Below are 23,184 nucleotides of genomic sequence, written 5' to 3' on the forward strand. Positions count from 1 at the left end.
CAGCCCAATGTCACTCTAGAGCTTGCTACCAGAAGCTCTTTATACCTAAGGGAGGAAAACGCTACTACTGTTTCTAGAAAGAAAGTTCTGTTATGCTCTGACTCCCAAGGAAAGGACCCAGGAGGCAGCAGAGACTGGTTTCTCTGAGACAGCCAGGTTTCTAGTCCTTTGCTGGTGAATATTCATGAGCTTGTCTGGTTTCCAAGGTGACTGTAAACACACTGACGCAACCCTTGGCTTTGATGGAGTACTCGCTATCCCAAGTTTCCCCAGCAAAGAGGCAGGGTCAACCTCTCTCTAAATTCCAGCAAACTTCTGACTCAGTGCGGGCTGGGAGGCTGGAGGTGAGGAATCAGAGAGGAAAGTTGGAGGCCCTCAAGAATAGCTCCGAGCTGTTACAGAGGGGGGGCTCTGGCCTGGCCCAGATCAGGCTACATGCCTCTGGGGTCCCTCCCAGCTCTCAGATCCTGTGACCCTCTGATCAGAGGCCCAGCTGGCCACTGTGGAGCCAGGAAACGCTAAGAAAAGAATTTGGCTTTACCATCCTGGATGTAGGTGATTCCATTACCAGAAGACAGTGCTCTCTCACAAACGTCCAGAATGGGGAGCCCTTCTCCAGCATTCCAGAGCGCCACCTTACTTGGCCACAGGAAGCGGTCACCCAGGCCTCTTGACTCAGCCATGGCCTCAACCCCTTCTCTCCGAAGGATGCCAGCAGGCATCAGCCCCCTCCGGACCCAGGGTGCCCAAGGCCGGGAGGCTGAGCAGGCAAACCAGGTCTTTCAGGACAACCTGTGGAGAGAGCTGCTGGAGGCTGAGAATAGGAGCAACAGACTCTGGTAAGCAAACTCCCCTTCCCTTCCTCTTGGGCTGGAGGCAGCCCTCCTGCTTTTTAGCATCCATCTGCAGCTCTCTCTGGGTTTTAAATCCCTTGCTTTGCAAGTAAAAAACAGAGGAGATTATTCAAAGCCCCTCTCCATGCATGCATTCATGGCCTCCCCAGGCTTCCTCCCCGGAGCCTCCCTTCAGGTTCTATTTCCTCCAGAGAGGCTTCCCCAGATCTCCACCTGCCTCACCCCTTAAGGTGTTAGTGCCCTCCCCACTTAGATTACTTAGTGGTCTGTGTGTCTGTTGGATCCCCCAGTAGCAGGTAAACTTCTTGGGGACAAGAAGGGCCTCCTTTTTGTTCTTATACCCCCAGTGCCTTGAATATAGAATTGTCTAGATCGATCAACATTTAAATGATAGTGGGAGTGGGACAATGTGGGAATTGGGAGAAACTTTTGAAGAAAGAATGTTAGAACTGGAAGGAGGGGGAGAGTTTACAGCTTAGAATCCTAGAACTGGGAGAGACCTTAGAACATAGAATGTTGGACCTGGGAAGGACTTTAGAGATCATATAATCCAATCTCCTTATGTTTTAAATTGAAACTCAAGAGGCTCCAAGGTGAGGAGTGACTTGCCCAGGATCATACAGTTGGTTATGGTAGATCACGGTGAAGACTCGAGCTTCCTGATTTCCAGTCCAGTACAATACTCATTTTAATCTCATTTTTTAAAAATTTACCTTCTGTCTTAGAATTGATACTACATATCACTTCCCAAGTAGAAGAACAGTAAGTGCTAGGCAAATAGGGTCAAATGACTTGCCCAAGGGCACACAACTAGAAAGAGTCTGAGGTGAAATTTGAACCCAGGACTTCCCATCTCCAGACCTGACTCTCTATCCACTAAGCCACCTAACTGCCCCAATCTCGTTTTTTCACAAACTTATTTTATTTTTGTCTTAAAGTTCAGAATAGTGGATTGCAAAGTGTTTTATACTACCCATCAACAGTACATATTCCAATATGTGAAAATAACTGTCTTGTTTTTTGGTTCATTTTTCATTTCAGAAATTCCTAGCACCAGGGGGCAGATGGATAGTTCAGTGGATTGAGAGCCAGACCTAGAGATGGGAGGTCCTAGGTTTAAATCTGGCCTCAGACACTTACCAGCTGTGTGACCCTGGGCAAGTCACTTAACCCCCGTTGCCTAGCCCTTACCACTCTTCTGCCCATTCCAAGACAGGAGGTAAGGGTTTAAAAAAACAAACAAACAAAAAATTCCTAGCACCTAGTAGGTGTACATGATATGTTAGTAAGAGCCTTTGATTTGTAGGCAGAGCACCCCATCAAAAAAAGGAAAGTTCTTCTTTTATAACAGTAGCTCCTTCTAGATCTCTAGATTCTATAGTTTGCAAAGCTCAGAACAAGGTTATGGGGAAAGGAGGATTAGCATTATACATTTATTAAGCACCAAGCCAGGGCATTTTCCTCTAAGGTCAAAAAACATTTGGCAAGAATTCACTTTGAGGGGGCATTTAGATGGCTCAGTAAATTGAGAGCTAGACCCAGAGATGGGAGGGATTGGGTTGAAATAGGACCTCAAACACTCCTGGTCGTTGTGAACTTTAGATTACTCCACCCTACTTAGTCTAACAAAAACAGGAATGTCTACACCCCTACTTAAGGATTAACTATTGAGGAGGATGGCCTATGACAGACATGTGCTAGCAAATGAAAAATCAGAAACAACTGACAGACCCCTGGGCTGTCCTAAGTCAAGCTTAAGCTACCATTGGTACATGTGAGACACAGGAAAGTGATGTAAAAACCATCTATATATTTTGCATCACTTCCTCTCTCCAGCCTCTTTCCGCAGAGAGGTGGCTCTGGTGGCAGCTTGCTGAGCATTTCGGCATCTTGGCATGGCAGCAGCTATTGTCCAGTTTTGACAGTGAGTTTTCCTTGATACTATACTGGGAGAAGCTTAGGAGCCTAGTTTAGGTGAGGCATCTTCACTGAGCTCTCTCAGAGTTTAGACTGATTCTTTTCTTCTTTACCTTCCAAACACTATGCTCTTCGGAAAGCCTCTAATTTTCTTCAAAGATCTCGTGGCAGACGTCTTTGAACTCCCCCTGGCAAAGGCCAGGCGGGAGAAATCCTATACCCTCTCCCTCTCTCTTCTCCTTAATTCCTTCCCTCTATATTAAATAAACCACCATAAAATTACCAAACTGACTTGGGTATTTTATTTGGGATATTCTCTGGTGACCAAATTAATTTAGATTAAGTCACACTCCTAAAATTACCTTACACTGTGTGACTCTGGGCAAGTCACTTAACCCCCATTGCCTAGCCCTTCCTACTCTTCTGCCTTGGAAATTATATACAGTATTAATTAGAAGATGGAAGGTGAGTGTTAAAAAAAAACTCAGTTTTAATTTCAGGCCTACCACTTTCTACTCATGTTTCCTTGGACAAGTCATTTCTCCCAACTTTCTCTCAACTTCAGCTTTTTTGTTGTTGTTCAGTGATGTCTGACTCTCTATAACCCTGGTTGGGGTTTTCTTGGCAAAGATACTGAAGTGGTTTGTCATTTTCTCCTCCAGTTCATTTTACAGATAAGGAACTAAGGCAACTATTTGCCCAGGATCACACAGTTGGTACAGGTCTGAGGCCAGATTTGAATTTAGGAACATGATTCTTCCTGATTCTAGCCCTAGAACTCTATCCAATCTACTGATTAGCTGCCAAGTAACCTCAAAAACATGAGGCTTAGCTAGACTAGCATACCCTTCTATGCTCCTAAGAGGTTCCTATTCTCTGATGTTCACTATCCATGCCTCTCCAGCAGGGAGATTCTGATAGTCAATGAATATTCATTTAGAATGTCAAGTTAGGGTAGGTTTATGAAGAAAAGTGAAGAATATGTATCTAAGAACTAGAATTAAATACAGAAATCAATTACCTTTGTTTTACTGTCAAAAATTTCCTGCCAATTCAAAGTAAAAGAGATTTTGTGGAAAGAATGCTAAGTTTAGCACCAAAAGACCAGAGTTCAAATACTGTTTTTACTACCAGTGTAACCATATAAGCAAGTCACTAATCCCCCCTAGACTTTAACTTCCTTAGCTATAAAAAACAAAGGAATTGGCCTAGATGTCCTCTGGGATCTCCTCTAGCTGTGAAGTTTAATGTATTAAATACGCACTCCTTTTTTTTTTTTAAACCCATGAAGATCTGAAATTTCAACCGGCTTGAATTTCCCTCTAGCTATTTTGTATCTGTTAGGATTTCATTTGAGAAAATAGATTTTTTTTTATGTCAATAAAAAGAGTTAGCTCCATACAAATATAATTAGTTAGTGGTCTGGTCTTTTAATAAGATGAAAAGAAGGGGAAGTCTTCACTGAAATTTAATTTAATACATAAATGTAAATTAGTTTAGTAAAACATCATTTTAATCCAATGCAATAACCATTTATTAACTTTATATTACATACAAGGCTCTATTCTGAGCCCTGGGGAGACAGAGAAACAAATAATAAAATATTACTCGGAAGTGTATATTCTACTGGGGGAATTCTTGTACACACGATAAAGATAAGGTTATTTAAGGAAAGACTAGAAACCAATAACTGGAGGGTTCATGGGGCTTACGGAGAACATAGTGGAGCTGGAAAAAAGAAATTCATGCCCAGTATGGGAGATAGCTACTCCTGGAGCCAGGAGAGAGAAGACTTTTAAGTTCAATGAGTAGCTATTAGTTTTTTAAGCTGGAACACAAGCATACATGAAGATATGTTGGAATCAGACTATAAAGAACTTTAAATGCCAGATTGAGGAGTTTCTACTTCACCCTAAAAGCAATAGAGAACCATTGAAAGTTTTTGGAAGGAAATGATGGGACATTTCTCTATATGATGGCTTTTCTCTATACACACACACACATACACACACCCCTACATAGTGTTCCAAAAGTCTTAGTGCGTTTTAAAGGTAATATGCACAAGGACTTTTGGAACATTATATATATATGTGTACGCATACTTGTATGTATCTATATATCTACATATTTATATGTGCCTATGCATATGATGTAACAGTGGCATGAGCAGAGAACATCTATGACAGTAACTCCCCACAGAGGGAGGAATCTAGGAAGCTCACTTTGAGGACATTCATGATGACATCGAATAGAAATGTCTTAGAGAGATAGTAGAGTATGAGTTGATATTGGGTAATTGGTTTATGCCAATGAAGGAAGTGAATTTACTATGAAAAATGGAAATAAGAACTCCCTTATGAATTTAACATAAATTGTTTTCTCTTCCTAGGATTCAAAATTGGAGTTTTTTGAAAGACTATGATCCAATGGTAAGATCCATTTATACATGGTAGTGTTATCTACCTTAATGTCTTCTCGTGTATATTCTTGGGGTGCCTGGATTTTTTTAAACATTATTTTATTTGGTCATTTTCACACATTATTCATTCTAAACAAAGATAATTTTATTTTCCTCCCTTCCCCTCATCACTCCCATAGCTGACGCACGATTCCACTGGGTATCACATGTGTCCTTGATTCGAACCCATTTCCATGTTGTTGGTATTTGCATTAGGGTGTTGATTTAGAGTCTCTCCTCAGTCATGTCCCCTCAGCCCCTGTAGTCAAGCAGTTGCTTTTCCTTGGTGTTTTTACTCCCACAATTTGTCCTCTGCTTGTGGCTAGTGCATCACTTCCTGGAGGTTGTTCCAGTCTCCATGGAATTCCTCCACTTTATTATTCCTTTTAGCACAATAGTATTCCATCACCAACAGATACCACAATTTGTTCAGCCATTCCCCAATTGAAGGGCATCCCCTCGTTTTCCAATTTTTGGCCACTACAAATAGCTCAGCTATGAATATTGTTGTACATGTCTTTTTCCTTAATATCTCTTTGGGGTACAAAGCCAGCAGTGCTTTGGCTGGATCAAAGGGCAGACTTTTAGCGCCCTTTGGGCATAGTTCCAGATTGCCCTCCAGAATGGCTAAATCAATTCACAATTCCACCAGCAATGAATTAATGTCCTGACTTTGCCACATCCCCTCCAGCATTCATTACTTTCCTTTGTTGTCATGTTAGCCAATCTGCTAGGTATGAGGTGATACCTCAGAGTTGTTTTGATTTGCATCTCTCTAATTATAAGAGATTTAGAGCATTTTTCACGTGCTTATTAATAGTTTTGATTTCTTTGGCTGAAAACTGCCTGTTCATAGCCATTGCCCCTTATTAATTGGAGAATGGCTTGATTTTTGGTACAATTGATTTAGCTCTTTATAAATTTGAGTAATTAGACCTCTGTCAGAGGTTTTGGTTATGAAGATTATTTTCCAATTTGTTGCTTACCTTCTTAATTTGGTTACATTGGTTTTGTTTGTACAAAAACTTTTTAATTGGATGTAATCAAAATTGTTTATTTTACATTTTGTGATTCTTTCTATGTCTTGCTTGGTTTTAAAGACTTTCCCTTTCCACAGGTCTGACATGTATACTATTCTGTGTTCACCTAATTTATTTATAGTTTCCTTCTTTATGTTCAAGTCATTCACCCATTCTGAATTTATCTTGGTTTAGGGTGTGAGGTGTTGATCCAAACCTAATCTCTCCCACACTGTCTTCCAGTTTTCCCAGCAGTTTTTGTCAAATACTGGGTTTTTGTCCCAGAAGCTGGGGTCTTTGGGTTTGTCATATACTGTCTTACTGAGGTCACTTACCCCAAGTCTATTCCACTGGTCCTCCTTTCTGTCTCTTAGCCAGTACCAAATTGTTTTGATGACCACTGCTTTATAATAGAGTTTGACCACCTTCCTTTGTAATTTTTTTTCATTATTTCCCTGGATATCCTTGATCCTTTATTCTTCCAAATGAACTTTGTTATGGTTTTTTCCAAATCAGTAAAAACAAAATTTGAAAGTTCAATGGGTATTGCACTAAATAGATAAATGAGTTTCAGTAGGATAGTCCTTTTTATTATATTGACTTGTCCTACCCATGAGCAGTTAATGTTTTTCTAATTGTTCAGGTCTAGTTTTAGTTGTGTGGAGAGTGTTTTGTAGTTGTGTTCAAATAGTTGTGTTCAAATAGTTCAAAGAGTCCTAAGTATTTTATTTTGTCTAAGGTGATTTTGAATGGAATTTCTCTTTCTAGTTCTTGCTGCTGAGCTGTGTTGGAAATATACAAAAATGCTGATGACTTATGCGGGTTTATGTTGTATCCTGCTACTTTCATAAAGTTGTTGATTGTTTCAACTAGCTTTTTGGTTGATTCTCTAGGATTTTTTAAGTAGACCATCATATTATCCGCAAAGAGCAATAACTTGGTCTCCTCCTTGCCTATTTTAATGCCTTCGATTTCTTTTTTCTTCTCTAATTGCTACTGCTAGTGTTTCTAATACAATGTTAAATAATAGAAGTGATAATGGGCATCCTTGTTTCACTCCTGATCTTATTGGGAATGCATCTAGTTTGTCCCCATTGTAGATGATGTTAGCTGATGGTTTTAGATATATACTGTTTATTATTTTTAGGAACGACCCTTCTATTCCTATGCTTTCTAGTGTTTTTAATGGGAATGGGTGTTGTATTTTATCAAATGCCTTTTCTGCGTCTATTGAGATAATCATGTGGTTCTTGTTGGTTTGCTTGTTGATGTGGTCAATTATGTGGATGGTTTTCCTAATATTGAACCAGCCCTGCATCCCTGGTATGAATCCTACTTGATCATGGTGAATGATCCTTCTGATCACTTGTTGGAGTCTTTTTGCTAGTATCCTATTTAAGATTTTTGCATCTATATTCATTAGGGAGATTGGTCTATGGTTTTCTTTCTCTGTTTTTGACCTGCCTGGTTTTGGAATCAGTACCATGTTTGTGTCGTAAAAGGAGTTTGGTAGAACTCCCTCTTTGCTTATTATGTCAAATAGTTTGTATAGTATTGGGATTAACTGTTCTCTGAATGTTTGATAGAATTCACTAGTGAATCCATCAGGCCCTGGGGATTTTTTCTTAGGGAGTTCTTTGATGGCTTGTTGGATTTCTTTTTCTGATATGGGATTATTTAAGAATTCTATTTCTTCTTCTGTTAGTCTAGGCAATTTGTATTTTTGTAAATATTCATATCGCCTAGATTGGTGTATTTATTGCCATATAATTGGGCAAAGTAGTTTTTAATGATTGCCTTAATTTCCTCTTCATTGGAGGTGAGTTCCCCCTTTTCATCTTTGATGCTATTAATTTGCTTTTCTTCTTTCCTTTTTTTTAAATTAGATTGACCAGTACTTTGTCTATTTTGTTTGTTTTCTCAAAGTACCAGCTTCTAGTCTTATTTATTAGTTCAATACTTCTATCACTTTCGATTTTATTAATTTCTCCCTTAGTTTTTAGGATCTCTACTTTGGTTTTCTTTTGGGGTTTTTAATTTGTTCATTTTCAGTTTTTTTATTTGCATTTCCAATTCATTTATCTCTGCCCTCTCTAATTTGTTAATATATGCACTCAGGGATATGAATTTTCCTCTGAATATTACTTTGGCTACATCCCATAAGGTTTGAAAGGATGTCTCACCATTGTAATTTACCTCAATGAAATTGTTAATTGTTTCTATGATTTGTTCTCTAACTAACTGATTTTGGAGTATCATATTATTTAATTTCCAATTAATTTTTTATTTGGCTCTCCATGTACCCTTACTGATCATTATTTTTATTGCCTTATGGTCTGAAAAGGCTACATTTATTATTTCTGCTTTTCTGCATTTGTATGCCATGTAACATGTATGTTTCTGTGACCTAGTGTATGGTCAATCTTTGTGAATGTGCCATGTGGTGCTGAGAAGAAGGTGTATTCCTTTTTGTCCCTATTTGTTTTTCTCCATATGTCTATTAAATCTAATTTTTCTAGGATTTCATTCACTTCTTTTACGTCTTTCTTATTTATTTTTTTATTTGATTTATCTAAATTTGATAGTGGTTGGTTCAGATCTCCTACCAATGTGGTTTTACTATCTATTTCCTTCTTCAATTCTCCTAGTTTCTCCATTAGAAATTTGTTTGCTATACCATTTGGTGCATACATGTTGATTAGTGATAGTTCCTCATTGTCTATAGTCCCTTTTAACAAAATATATTTGCCTTCCCTATCCCTTTTAATCAGGTCTATTTTTGCTTTGGCTTTATCAGATATCATGATTGCAACCCCTGCCTTCTTTCTATCAGTTGAGGCCCAAAAGGTCTTACTCCATCCTTTAATTCTGACCTTGTGAGTATCTACCCGCCTCATGTGTGTTTCTTGAAGACAACATATGGTAGGGTTTTGGATTCTAATCCATTCCGCTATTTGTCTATGTTTTATGGGTGAGTTCATCTCATTCACATTCAAAGTTATGATTGTCACTTGTGGATTCCCTGGCATTTTGATATCCTCCCCTAATTCTGACCTTTCTTCTTTAGCTATAACCTTTTAAAACAGTGATTTACTTTAAATCTGTCCCCCTAGTCCCCTCCCTTGATATGCTTTCCTTTCTAGCCCCTCCCTTTTTTCCCTCCCCCTTCCCCCCTCCTTCCCTCCCTTTTTGTGTTCCCTTCCCCCCCTACCCCCCCTTGATTTTCCCTTCTCCCTTACCCTGTTGGATAAGATAGAATTCAAGATCCCAATGGATCTAGATGCGCTTCCCTCTCAGAGTTGATTTCACTGAAAGTAAGGTTTAAGTAAAAACTCTCTTCCTCTCCTTATAGGAGAATTCTTCCCCTTCCCTTCCCATTGTATCTTTGTGTGATAAAGATTATTCTATTTAGGCTTTTTCCCCTATTTCTTGGAGTATATCTTAGTACCATCAATGATCCCCCCTTTTTTCTTTCTTTACCCCCCTTTCTCCATATCATCTTGATGCCCCAAACTTTCCCTATGCGTGATTCTTCTTACTACTCTAATGATGCATACAATTTTTGAGAGTTACACATTACATTTTCCCCACATATTAATATATATAATTTGATATAAATGTAGTCCTTATAGAAGACAGTTTGAATAAAAGAAAAAGATAACATTTTTCTCCTTTTCCCTTTCCTTCATATTTACCTTTTCATGTTTCTCTTGCTCTTTGTGTTTGGATGTCAAACTTTCCACAGAGCTCTGGTCTTTTCTTTACAAATACTTGGAAATCTTCTATTTTGTTGAATGCCCATGATTTCCCCCTGGAAGTATATAGTCAGTTTTGATGGATAGTTGATTCTTTGTTGAAGACCCAGTTGTCTTGCCTTTCTGAATATCATGTTCCAGGCCTTTCAGTCGTTCAGAATGGAAATTGCTAGGTCCTGTGTGACCCTGATTGGCAATCCTTTATATCTAAATTGTCTTTTTCTGGCTTCTTGTAAGATTTTTTCTTTCGCTTGGAAGCTTTGGAATTTGGCAATTACATTCCTGGGAGTTGTCTTTTGGGGATTTAGTGTAGAGGGTGTTCTGTGAATTCTTTCAATGCCTGTATTTCCCCCTTATTCCAGAATCTCTGGGCAGTTTTCTTTGCTGATATCTTGTATTATGATGCCAAGATTACTATTTATTTCTGGCTTTTCTGGCAGACCAATTATTCTCAGATTGTCTCTCCTGCCTCTGTTTTCCAGGTCTGTCACCTTGTCAGTGAGATAGTTTATGTTATCTTCTAATTCCTTAGTCTTTTGACTTTGCTTTATTAATTTTTGCTCTTTTGCAAGATCATTGTCTTCCAGTTGCCTAATTCTGACCTTTAAAGACTGGTTTTCCTTTTCAGTTTGGTCTGACTTGTTTTTTGAGGCTTCGAGCTATTTTTGCATTTGCGTATTTTGGTCCCTCAGATTGCTGAGTTCCTTTTGCATTATTTCCCATTTTTCCTGCCAGAAAGCTTCCATCTTTTTGATAACTTCCAATTTAAATTCTTCAAGAGCTTGTGGAGAATTTCCATTGCTTTTGGAAGGTTTTGGAGCATTTGTGTTTCCTCTTCTATCTCCTCTGTATTTTGTATTTTCACTCCATAAAATGTGTCCAAAGTCACCCCCTTCTTCTTGCTTTTCTTGGTGTTGGGAAGCTGAGCACTGTTTGCCATCTCTATGGTTTTTTTTCTCCCCTTTCCAGTCAGAAATCTGAGTGAGAAGGGCTGGCTCTCAGTGTATGGGTGAGGCTTTAGCCCCAGGCAAATTATCCATTCTCTGCAGCTGCACTGTCTTCCTGGGGAAGCCCAGGGTCTGCCCTCTGCTGACTGCCTGCGTTTCGGGTGTTATTGCTCTCAGGTATGGGTCTTTGGTGTTTTTATTTAACTCCCAAGACCTTTGGGTACCTCTTGCTTACTTCAGGGGATCCCTTCACGCACTCGTTGATTATAGAGTGCTAGTTTCAGGTTTTACTACTCCCAGGGGTGGGTCCTTGGTGGTCTTACTTAGGTCCCCAGACCTGGGGCTGCCCATTGTTCAATCCTGCAGTGCCCCTCCCTCACTTGTTGATTCTGACCAGTGCCAACTTAAACTCTGGCTCCCTAGGCATGGGAGGTGGGGGGAGGGTGGGTCAGCTTTTCGTTCCCTTATATTGTGGAAATTCTGGAGTCCCACCTACCTTCTGCTTCACCTTAGTGTGGGGTCTCTCCATTCTTATGAGGATAGTTGCTTTTGTTTTGGGGGGTCTTTTGAGGTCATCTGTGTCTTTGGGTCTGAGGAGGGGAAGCCAGATGCATCTACTCTGCAGCCATGCTTACCCGGAAGCTGGTGCCTGGATTTTTAACAGCCAACATCAGAGTCTGAGTGAGCTCTGGTGACTTCATTTAAAAGAAAGATAAAAGAACAAACGTAAAGAAACTAGTTATAGAACACGTCAACTGAATAGCAAATCAAGTTAGCAATCACCTTGAGAGATTTAGAAAACTTTTACATTTATATGTATTACATTGAATAACTTTGACTCAAAACTAAAATGAGATGGCCCTTTCCTCCATTGCTATCAACTCTTATACTTGGAAACTCTTTTCTTGCATCTCTGCCTATTGCAATCTTACCCATTTATCAAAGTCTAACTCAAATGCTAACTCTTCCATGAAACTTTCCTAGACAGATGACTTCCTAGAATTCATTTTCCATGTTAGACCTCTTCTAGCACTTGTCCCTCTTTTACAAGAAGCTAGGTGGTGCAGTGGCTAGATTTCCAAGCCTGGAGTCAGGTAGTCTCATTTTCCTGAGTTCAAATCTACTTCATATACTTACATAGTTCTGTTTGCCTCAGTTTCCTTATCTATAAAATGAGCTAGAGAAGGAATTGGGAAAACACTCCAGTATTCTTGCAGAGAAAACCCTCAATGGGGTCATGAAGGGTCAGACATGACTGACTGAACTGATGTACTTAAAGTCTATTTTGTAATCACCTTGATAAGAAGACCTCCCATATTGGTCTTTTTTTTTCTTCCCAGCACCCAGCACTGTTCCTTGAGCATATATATTTGTTGACTTAAATTAGAATGTAGCTCCCAGGCCATAAAATTGTATAATGTAAGGGGTGAAAGGGATTATTTTTAAAAGGGTTGGACTGGATTATTTACAAGTGTGGTCATCAGGAATTTAATTCATTCCAAAGAGATTTATTTATAATTTATTTACAAAATGTAGAAAGAGTGAAATAAGAAAATCAGAGAGAGGATAAGGTAAGTCTCTACTGAGGTTAGTTTTTTCAGAAAATCCAGTAGTTAAGAATCAGCTTTTCACTCACCACGTGTCAGTTCAAAGGAAGAGATTTTAGAACAGCTCACCAGGAAAAGGTTCTCATATCCAGCCTCCACTTCAAAGAATGAAGAACTTCCAATAGAACTCCATTCAGGAAATTGTAACTCCCTTTTAAAGACACTTTCTCTTGTGTCACTTCCTGTGCCTTCCCCTAATTCAATGTCTACCAATCACAGTTGAAGTCCTATTTTAGGACTGCCCAGGAGGCAGTCAGTCGATTCTGATTCGTCATCCACTATCATACACATGGGTCACAGACCTCCCCCACTCAAGTGTGAATGGGCTGATTACACCTTTGGTGATTAGATCTAAAAATGGGCAGATCTCCATATTCAACTTCTAAGTAGGGTGTTTACACTTTTGGTGATTCAAATCTAAAAATAGGCAGGGGTTACAATTTTAATCTTCACAATCAGGGGAGAGTTAATTTTAATCTTCACAATAACCAGTTCACAGATTATCTTATCAAGACTATGATTCAAATGCCTCTGTTCCAATACTTAACTGTGGAAGTCCATATAAAAACTCAGCTTCACAAAGCATCCATTGCTATCTTTGCAGAAAGAAAGCCAGTATTTCATAACTTTATTTCACTTTACTGACTTAGATACAGTGTGGTCTTAAAGAGCCTGGTAAAGAAGGGAAATAGGAGAACTAAGAGCTATTCATCCTAATTCACACTATGTGTAGACACAAACAAAAATCAATCAAATGGCCAATTAACAAATATTTATTTACTATGTGCAAGTTACTATGGTTGATGCTTGGGAGGAGAGCAGGATACAAAACTGGTCAATTTTATCAAGCAATTGACTAAGGGACTCAAATAACTGGTTTGGCTAAGGTTTCACAAAACTATCAGTTGTTTGAGTGAATTGACCCAAACAGCAGATTGTATTGGGAAAACCAAGGCTCAGAGTAGCTAAGTCACCTGCTAAAAATCACAGCTAGGAGTGACTAAAGAGGAATTTGAATCTTGATCTTCTTGAGTTCAAGCCTACTACTCTTTTTTTTCTAAAGTTTCACTTTTTTTTAATTTTATTTTCTTTCCAATGAATAAAAATCTGTCTTCCTCCCCATTATTTCCTACTCTCTTTGAAAAAATAAAAATAAAAATCTTTGTAACAAATATACAATCAAACAAAACTAATTCTCACATTGGTCACATCCAATATATACATATATTTATAGTGGCATGAGCAGAGAACACCTCTGACAGTAGCGCTGACAGCATGATATAGTATAAGAAGCAGTGGGTTTAGTCTCAGGGCATAGAATTATTTGAGAAATGAAATCACTTGCTACCTTAACTACAGTTTCCAAGACTTAGAAAAAAAATTTTAATGATAATCTAATAACCTTCTATACAAAATACTCTCTCATTTTTTAAGTTGGGCCAACTAATGAGTTGTGTGATGATAGGCAAGTTGATTTAGTTCTCTGTGTCCTTAGTTTCCCTCTCTGTCAAAATCTGTGAATGCTTACCTCAGTGGGTCATTAGGAAGATCAAAGAAAGAAATGAATATAAGCACTTCACAGTCACCCTACACACACACACACACACACACACACACACACACACACACACACACACACACACACATTTAACAAAAACAGACCTATTATTTCATCAATGTAGAGAGTGTCTGGTGAGGGTCTCTCATGGCTAATGCAATCTTGTTCTTCCTTTGCAACTTAGCCTTAGAAACTTGCTCAGGCACAGCAAGATTTTGTGATAAGCCCCAGGTTCCTACAGCCAGAAAGGCTCAGAGGCAAGATCTGAACCCAGTTCTTCTAGACTCAATCCACATACTAATCCACAGACAGCATGGTAGCATAGTATTGAGAGAGAGACGGCCTGGAGAGAGACAGAGGTGTTAAGAGATCAACTGAGATAATAATTGTAAGATACTTATAATGTAACAATATAATATCTTATCACAATGTAACAGTGTAACACAATAGTATAACAAAGCTAATAGCATTTTCTGGCATATATTAGTGTTCTTAATCAGTTCTTGCTCCCTTCATAAATCCTTTAAGTACTCATAAATATTAACTGGTAGCATTATTAGTAGTTAGCATCGTTATAATGCCAAAATGCCACATGATTATATGTGTCCTTATGTCATGCCAATATTTTCGTGCACATATTTTATATAACATATGAAATGTGGTTTTCTTTTTCAGGGTAATAAAAAGGAGCATCCAAAGCTACCAGAATACACCTCCTTATTTTCTGACACAGTTCCCAGTACTGCTAATCAAGTCATTGGCAGTAGGATGAATACAGAGCTAGGGAGGAGGATAGCAAGCATGGATTTCTTCTTCACTGAAGGAAATCGTAAGAAGAAACCTAACAATGATTTTCAAACCATCTAGAATTGCCAAGAAATATTTTATGCTCTTTGCAAGTGGGCATCAAGTTTAAGGCAAAGCAAATAATGAAAAACAAATCAATGGAAAACAACACTCTTTCACAACCAGGTTTTATCAAAGGATCTAGCAACCTTCCTGAGATGTACCAAGGCTAAGCTCCAAGGAAACATCATAGAATCATCTGTATAACATTAGAGCTGGCAAGAACCTCAGGGGTCCCTAAGGCCAAACCCTTTGCTTTATTGAGAAGGAAACAAGGCCCAGGACATGGGCACGGTTTGCCCAAAGTCACACAGCAATTTAGTGTCCTGGCTGGACCTTGAACTCCCCTGACTCCCAGTCTAGTTGACTTGACATCCCAACTGACTGCCTCTAAATTAACTCTGGCCATGAAAGCCTTTCCAAAGAGATGTAAACATCCTTTGTATAAGTTTTCAAGGGTATTATTAACTTGATCTTATTACTGGCCAGGCTGAACTGTGGGAGAATTGATGTTTTCTGATTCCTGGGGGGAAGGTGCTGTTGCTGCCATTGGGAGACTGGGCCATTCAAGATTGCTTGGCAACCTGCAGGTGGCACCCCACATCCAGGCATCTCTTAGCAATCAAGCTAACTCTCCAGCGTCATAATGAACTGTCCCTGTGTTCTTCTTACAAAAGACATGAAACAGGATCTGGAGCCATCAGGAAAATGAATCATAGGGCTGCTTACAGAAGTTCTAAACAATCTTCCATCACTCTTGAATGGTACTCACAGTGGAGGCCCCATTTCTGTGGAGCTCTCAGTCTTGTACTGCCTCCCTGGTAGCATTCAGCCAGCTTGGAGAGTGGGATTCTATAAATATAATGAGGGTAAACTGATATGGGGCGGGAGGGGGGGTGCCAAAATGGAACAGAGGATAATCCTGGGGATAGTTGTGTAGGAGCCATGAGAGAAATACTGATCACAGTTTCTTTGCTTCTTTTAAATTTCTTCATCATTTATTCATTTAACAACATTTATTAAGCTCTGACTATGCTAGATTTGGGGCAGGGGAGTGGGAATATAGAGTTTAGGTAAGACTGTTCCTGCCCCCATAGAGTACCTAAGAATTCTCCATCCTTCTAAAACACAGAGCACCATCAAAACAATATAATGGGTGATCTAACACTAGCCCAGACCCCAAGCCTTTACTTACTCACTCCATCAACAGCCAGCACCCCCTAACTCTGCAGAGCCAATACTCATGCCTTCCATCCCTGAAGTACAACATCATTATTTCAGAGTCAATGCTGAATTTATACAAAGGCTGTAACTTGGATGATTGCTATATCAAGTCCCAGATAAAATCCTACCTTCTATGCGAAGCCTTTCTTGATGACCCTTAGTGATAGCGCCTTCCCTCTGTTGATTATCTTCAGTTTATCCTGTATATAGCATGTTTGTACCCAGTTGTTTGCATGCTGGCTCTCCCATTAGACTGTGAGCTCCTAGAGAACAGGTACTCTCTTTTTGCTTTTCTGTATCCTTACAATTTAGCACAGTACCTGGCACATGGTGTAAAAATAGACTCAAATTCAGGACTCCAATCCCCAGAATCCTTTGCTTCACTTCCCCAGAGTGCTTTGTAATCACACTGAATTCTTGCCTGGGCGAGAACACAAATGATTATTTAAAGGAGTTCTCCGCCTACTGAGGGGTCTTTTGGACTTCCATTTTGGAGCAGACGCATCTCTTCCATGATGTGAGATTATCTTGTCTAGGCCTCTCTGGCCTAGGCACGTGTTTTCTTATCCTGTATTTTCTTTAATCCTTAATCTTTAATAAACCTCATGAAAATATAATACTCCTTGCAGAGAAAAACTAATTTCTACCTGCCTCAGTTTCCCTAAATTTTAATCTTTACAATGGTAAGCATTTAATAAATGTTTATTGACTGATTGACTTACTGTGTCTGCGTATGCAACATTAACATTAAGGGTGTTGTGTTGTGTGTGGTTGGACTTGATAGTACAATTCTCAAGGTGCAAGACAAGTGGACCTGTGTCATAAGGGCTAGCCTGAACAGAGAACTTGGAAACAATTCTTGATTACTTCTTGACAATGAACTCTATAGATATCATAGGATGCAACACAGAATGTGATGAAGAAACAAAAATGCTTTGAAGCTCCCAGGCTATTTGTTGCAAGGAAGGCTGAAGGCCCCTGAACAATAGCTTGAGAGTTTAATGTTATTGCTACAGGAATAATTCACTAAATTATTTTCACCATTTGGAGCAGCTGATCAAGATCCTACTAACAGAATTGCATGTTCCTGGTTTTTGTCTCCCCATAGTTTCACTAGCCACCTTATCCAACCTAGAGAAAGTCAGCTCAGATGCCCCTCTCTCTGGATTGGTAAATCCTTTCTCTAGACCATTTCAAGAAAAACTCCAGCCAAGCTTTACTCCACTCCTGTCTTACCTGTCATTTCCTTCACAGCCTCAATTTCCTTGTTCCATCCCCACCCTCACCTCTACCAATGGATAACCTTTTAACACCAGCTACCTCCAAGTTTAGGAATAATGAACCTTGATCATATTAACTCTGCCATTGTTTCTAAATGAGATGTGCCAATATACTCCTCTATATCTCCATCACCACCCTGTAACTTTCTGAACCTAAGTACTTCTCCTAGGATCCTTTGGATATTGTTTTCCCCCATTAGAATGTAAGCTCCTGGAGGCAGCTAGGTTGCTCAGTGGTCTGAGAACCAGGCCTCGAGATGGGAAGTCCTGGGTTCAAATGTGACCTCAGACACTTCCTATCTATTTGTCCCTAGGCAAGAAACTTAACCCCAATTACCAAGCCCTTGCCACTCTTCTGTTCTTCTTTAGAATAATATAAAGACAGAAAGTAAGGGTTAAAAACAACAATAATAATAACATAAGTTCCCTGAGGGCAGAGACTGACTGCTTTTTGTTTTGTATCCCTACCTTTGCACAGTGCTTGAAATATAGTAAACACCTAATAGATTTTTTCATTTATTAACCAGAAATCAAAAGATTTATAAATAAGTATATGACCAGAAAAAGTGGGAGATGAATCAGGAAATTTTAGGACACCCCACCTACAGACATGATGAGAGATCAGTGCCCAGAGAGGGCATGAAACATGAGCAGTCACAATAAAATGACTGGAACATTAGGAAGTCAAGTTGAGTCATGTAAGCAGTCAACTCCCTAGCACTTCCTGAATTCTGACTTGGAGCACAAACTCCTTTGTCTGACTCTCTGCTTAACAGTCTGTCTTCTCCCTCTACTCATTCTTATTTCAGTACAGTACAGACACTCTGGTATGAACCCAAACTGGCTTTGTGATTTACATTGGCTTTGCTTCCAACTCAGGTTTCACCTCCTCTCCCCAGGCAAACTGAGCTCCTACCCCACCTACTCATTCCCTTGCTTCCCAATGCTTATGTGTCCCACAAAATGGACAAAAAAGAATTCTCTTTCCTTTCTTCATTCCTTGGAGGAGAATTTCATAGATCACTTATTGATAATTGAAAATATCTTGTCAATCTAATTCTCTCCTTCTAACTTCATAGGATAAAATCATTTGTGTCCCCTTGGAGCTCCAGCAGAGCCATATATTTTACTCCACATATTTTCTATGCTACTTTTTTAAAGTTGGTAGTCCTTATAGACTAGCATGATGGCAAGAGTGCTGGGAAATATACAATTCATATTTCTAGCTCTACAACTTATTGTATAAAATTTTGATAAGTCACTTTACTTCTTTAGAACCACATCAATTCCTCTTCTGTAAAATGATATGGTGCAACTAGATTATTTTAAAAATTCCTTCTAACTCTAACATTCTCTGATCCTACACTATGGCTACCAGTGCTATGTTTTTTTGATCATGGCAGGAAAGATGCCAACAAAGGCATAAAGTAGGGGTTAATACTTGTCCAAGACCCAGAGAAAACTCCTAAATATGAAGTAGCCCCCAGCAGCAATTGGGATTCCTTCCTAGAGCCTTATTTTCCATGAGATTAGATCCCAGATGTACCCAGGGTTCCAACCAAGCTTGAGGCATCTTGAGTAAGCATGTCTGCATATGTGAAAGGAAACGTAATTCTAGATTGGAGAAGAGAATTCTAGCGTGGCATATCTTGTGTATGGTTTTGGGGCATCTAGGCATCTCAGTGGCTAGGGTGCTGGGCCTGGAGTTAGGAAGACCTATGTTCAAATCCAGCATCAAACACTCACTAGTGGCATGATCCTGAGTAAATCACTTAACTTCTCTTTGCCTTAATCCACTAGCTGAAACCACTCCAGTCAGACATGACTGAGCACACACATTGTTTTGGGGTCACAAACCCCTTGGGAGAGACACATAGAAAAGCAGCAGGCATATAGGGACAGTGAATTCTTCAACTTATCCCTGATTTCCGCCTTGCCTTCTTAGAGATTGCTAGAAGGGATTTCCTTGAATAAGGCCAGTACCTCTCATCTTGTTTGAGTTAAGACCTGTATCTTACTTCTAGCTAAAGAAAACATTTTGTCTTATATATTCTTTAGTAATCTTAAGCTTTATGATTTTTTTGCATCCTGGCTGCTGTTTGTTTGAATAAAGGGGTTTACTCACTATTTGCTATTTGTGAGGGCCTTTTGTGTAACTAATGTTCAATGGGAAGGTGTTACACTAGTAAGTATAAACTAAGGGTTATCTTAAGGACTCCCCCTTAAGAAAAGTGGCATTGGGTGCCCCAAAGCATCATACCTCTAGACCAGAGATATTTGAGAAGGGCAGATAGATATATCTAGCCTGATATCTCTTTTGGAGACTGGAGTAAAGACTGCCCAGCTTTGTGTTACTACAAGAGCCTGCTTGTCCCTTTCGACCTCCTTTCCCATTAGCATGCATTGGTCTTAGCTCTCTTCTCCATAAAGATGGGGTCAGGTCTCAAAACCTATCTATCCATGCCACCAATGAACCATGTCTATTCATTAAGACCACCTAAATGAACACAGATATCTCACATGGACTCAAACCTACCTTACACTGGAACTGGAAGGAAATGTAAAGAGGATTATCTGCTCCTTTCCTATCCTCACATATAACAGATAGAAAAATGAGGCTCAGAAAGGGAACATAACTTGTCCAAAGGGCACAGCCAACTCTCAGACCTAGGTTTCCTGTCTCCTAAGCTAGTGCTTTTCCTTTTTAAGCAGCACACTGCTTTTCTACTAGGGTAAACATGGCCAAAAATTTGAAGTCAGAAGAATCTGGAGAAAGTTCTGGCAAGACAACTTAGTGAGTGGTTATGACTAAGCTCCACTCCTTTGTACCAACTCTGAGTAGTGCCAAATAAAATAGAGTAACAGAAAAAGGGAATGGGGAGGGGAGAAGCAACAGACTCACAAGGAAACTAGTAGAAGACTGAAGATAAGAATAAGTGAAGAGATCCCAGTATAATGAATCAATGCTATCATATAAAAGAAAGCCAAGAGAAATCCCCAAAAGGAAAAAGAAAACAAGGCAACAACAAATGGACCTCTAGAAGAGAAACTGGAATTGCTATGCCTCCAGTCTCCAGAGTGGTTAAGAAATACAGTAAGATGTCAAACAATTAATTGAAGAAAAAAAATTTCTTAAGCTCTTCCCTGTTCAAGGCACCATCCTAGGTGCTTGATATACTAAAACAAAAGTAAAAGTCTGTGGCTTCAGGGACCTTCCTCAAAGTGACAGATTCTTCCTCTGCCCAAAATATGAATACAAAGCCAGTAAGTAGCCTTTTCTGCAGACAAAATACTTATTCAAAATGGAATGCAGTCAGTGATTAAAGAACCATGATCTTGTCTCTTTAGCTTACCTTTTGTTCTGATTCTAACTCATTTTCTTACCAAATCAGAAAAGAACTGGGGAATGTCTAACCCTAAATTAGGTAGTGATCAGTTAATGGAAGAATTCAATCTCCACTGTGGATGATAGTGGTTGAAAAGGACAGGGATGATCAAATCTTGGAGACGCCCTGCCAGTATTTTGTTAGCTAGGTGTAGTGGCCACAACTAAGAATTATCACCCTTTCCTCATCTGAGAGAAGTTCTAGTTACTCTACCCTAGCAAATAAGAGTTGAGATGGCTTGGGTGGTCCAGAACAAATGAACTAAGAAGTTAATTGCTCAAAGCAATACTCAACAAGAGATTACACTGTACTAAGAAGCTATTAGAGCAATAACCTATTAGGATTATATCCCAAGGAGTCACAATAAGACCACCAGAAACCACCAGAGCAATATTCCCAACAGAGATACTGTGGGATTCGCAAAGAGTATACTAGCCAAGATAATGTGCATAGACATTAGTTATCATGACAACATGAGATAGTATACTCAGGGGAAAGCAGGTCCCACAAGAGCAATTTAAGGATGGTACCAGATAACATTAATAATCCTGAAGCATCAGATATGCCTCTCCAAGGCTGTGCTCTGACTGTGATTTTGCCCCTCTTATAATAAGTTGTCCATCCATATGCGCGAGGTCATCTGTATTCTCCATGTACCCTTCATGTATGATTCCATGTGCCCATATTCTCCTCATTGGTGATGTGTATATTTCTAGAATATGCCCTAGGCTTATAGGGAGCATTTTCTATTTTAAATTTTCTTGCTATACTATTTCATAAATGACTTTCCTTTGAAATTATTGTGTCCTTAAACTGACTAAAGAAAAACTAAACACATCACTGGGGGCTCACAAGCTATGGTTTTAAATGGTTGTAGATTCACAGGGTGCCTTGAAAGTGGGTTCAATTTTCTGAGCCCTCATATTTGATAAAGGGGTACTCCAGGTTCCATACTTACAATTTATAAGGAGTTGTTTTTTAAAAACATTTCCTTTCTCTCTACTAACACAGTTCCTAGCCTAATTCAGGCCCTCGTCATCTCTCAAACGGACTGTGAAAAGAGATTCCTAATTAGTCTCATTGCAGCAAGTCTCTCCATTCTCTAACCCATCCTCCATCCTACTGTCAAAAGCGATATTCCTAAAGGAAAAATCAAACAGCATCATTCTCCTAGTCAAAAAGCTCCAATAGCTTCCTATTCCCTTAACAATCTAATACAAACTCATCTGGGTAGTATTTAAGGGCTTTAACACCCTGGGTCTGACATCCTTTAATGGCTTTATTTCACATTACTTCCCTTCACACACAATACTGTAAAGCCAGACTGACCTTCTTGCTGTTTCCTAAATATAACATGCTGTTCCATGCTTTTGCATAGGTTGTTCCCCATAACTGGAATATATGTCTTTATCTCCTCCACCTCTTAGAATATCTAACCTCCTTTAACGTTCAGCTCAAATACTGTTTCCTCCCTCCAGTAGCTGGTACCCCCTTCACCTCATTTTATACATTTTTGTGGGTTTTGTTGTTCAGTCATCTTCTATCATATCCCACTCTTCATGACCCCATTTTGCAGTTTTCTTGGCAAAGATATTGGTGTGGTTTGCCACTTCCTAATTTTACAGATCAGGAATTTAAGGCAAATGAGGTTAAGTAATGTAAAAATTAAATTATCTCTAATAATAAAAATATTATATTTTATGAGGTTTATTAAGGATTATTAGAAATCAAGGACACAAAATAAAAACCATGTGCTCATACCAAGGACTTCTGGGGATTGAAGTCTAGGGTTCAAAATCTCCATTTTTATATTCTCCCTGAGGCCTGAGGAAGACTAGTCTCTCCAATGGGTCTTGTAAACATACTAGCCAGGAAATTACAATAATTTTAGGATAAGAGGAAAAGAAAACAAAACCAATAATTGCTAGGTGCATTGACAAAAAGTCAGTTAGGGGCCAGTCCCCTTTGACATGAAAGTATGCATATAAAACAAATGCATTTAAACCCCACAGAGTTCAAATCACCACACCCCAAAGTTCACTCTGGATCTTCTGGTGCACCATGTGGTCTGTGGAGGCATCTTCATGGTGTCTTCTCCAAACAGTTAACTTTCTGGATTTGGAGAGGTAGCATGTTTCTTAACCTAAAATTACTCTCAAAAGGAATTTAAACTTTGTAATTTAAAATAATAATAATTTATACATCCCCCTCCTGAAGAGGGTGATTGAAAAACACAGGGATCACTCAGGGATGCATGGCTGAATTCTGAGGTACATGAATCAATTGGAAGAGAAATCAAAAACATCAAAAAAATCCAAATAAAAAAGATAATT

General features: G+C 39.2%; 1 protein-coding gene across 1 annotated transcript; it reads left to right on the forward strand.

Annotated features, from left to right (window-relative positions):
* The first annotated feature begins 220 nt into the window (after window positions 1–220).
* Window positions 221–16,902, forward strand: C1H2orf50 (chromosome 1 C2orf50 homolog). The gene is made up of 3 exons (XM_001381611.3): window positions 221–839; window positions 5,161–5,200; window positions 14,791–16,902. The coding sequence occupies exons 1-3, from the start codon at window positions 601–603 to the stop codon at window positions 14,980–14,982; spliced, it is 471 nt and encodes a 156-aa protein (XP_001381648.1). The 5' UTR covers window positions 221–600; the 3' UTR covers window positions 14,983–16,902.
* The last annotated feature ends 6,282 nt before the right edge of the window (window positions 16,903–23,184 follow it).

This window comes from Monodelphis domestica, chromosome 1 (genome assembly GCF_027887165.1).
Source record: "Monodelphis domestica isolate mMonDom1 chromosome 1, mMonDom1.pri, whole genome shotgun sequence".
In the NCBI taxonomy this organism is placed as follows: Eukaryota; Metazoa; Chordata; class Mammalia; order Didelphimorphia; family Didelphidae; genus Monodelphis; species Monodelphis domestica.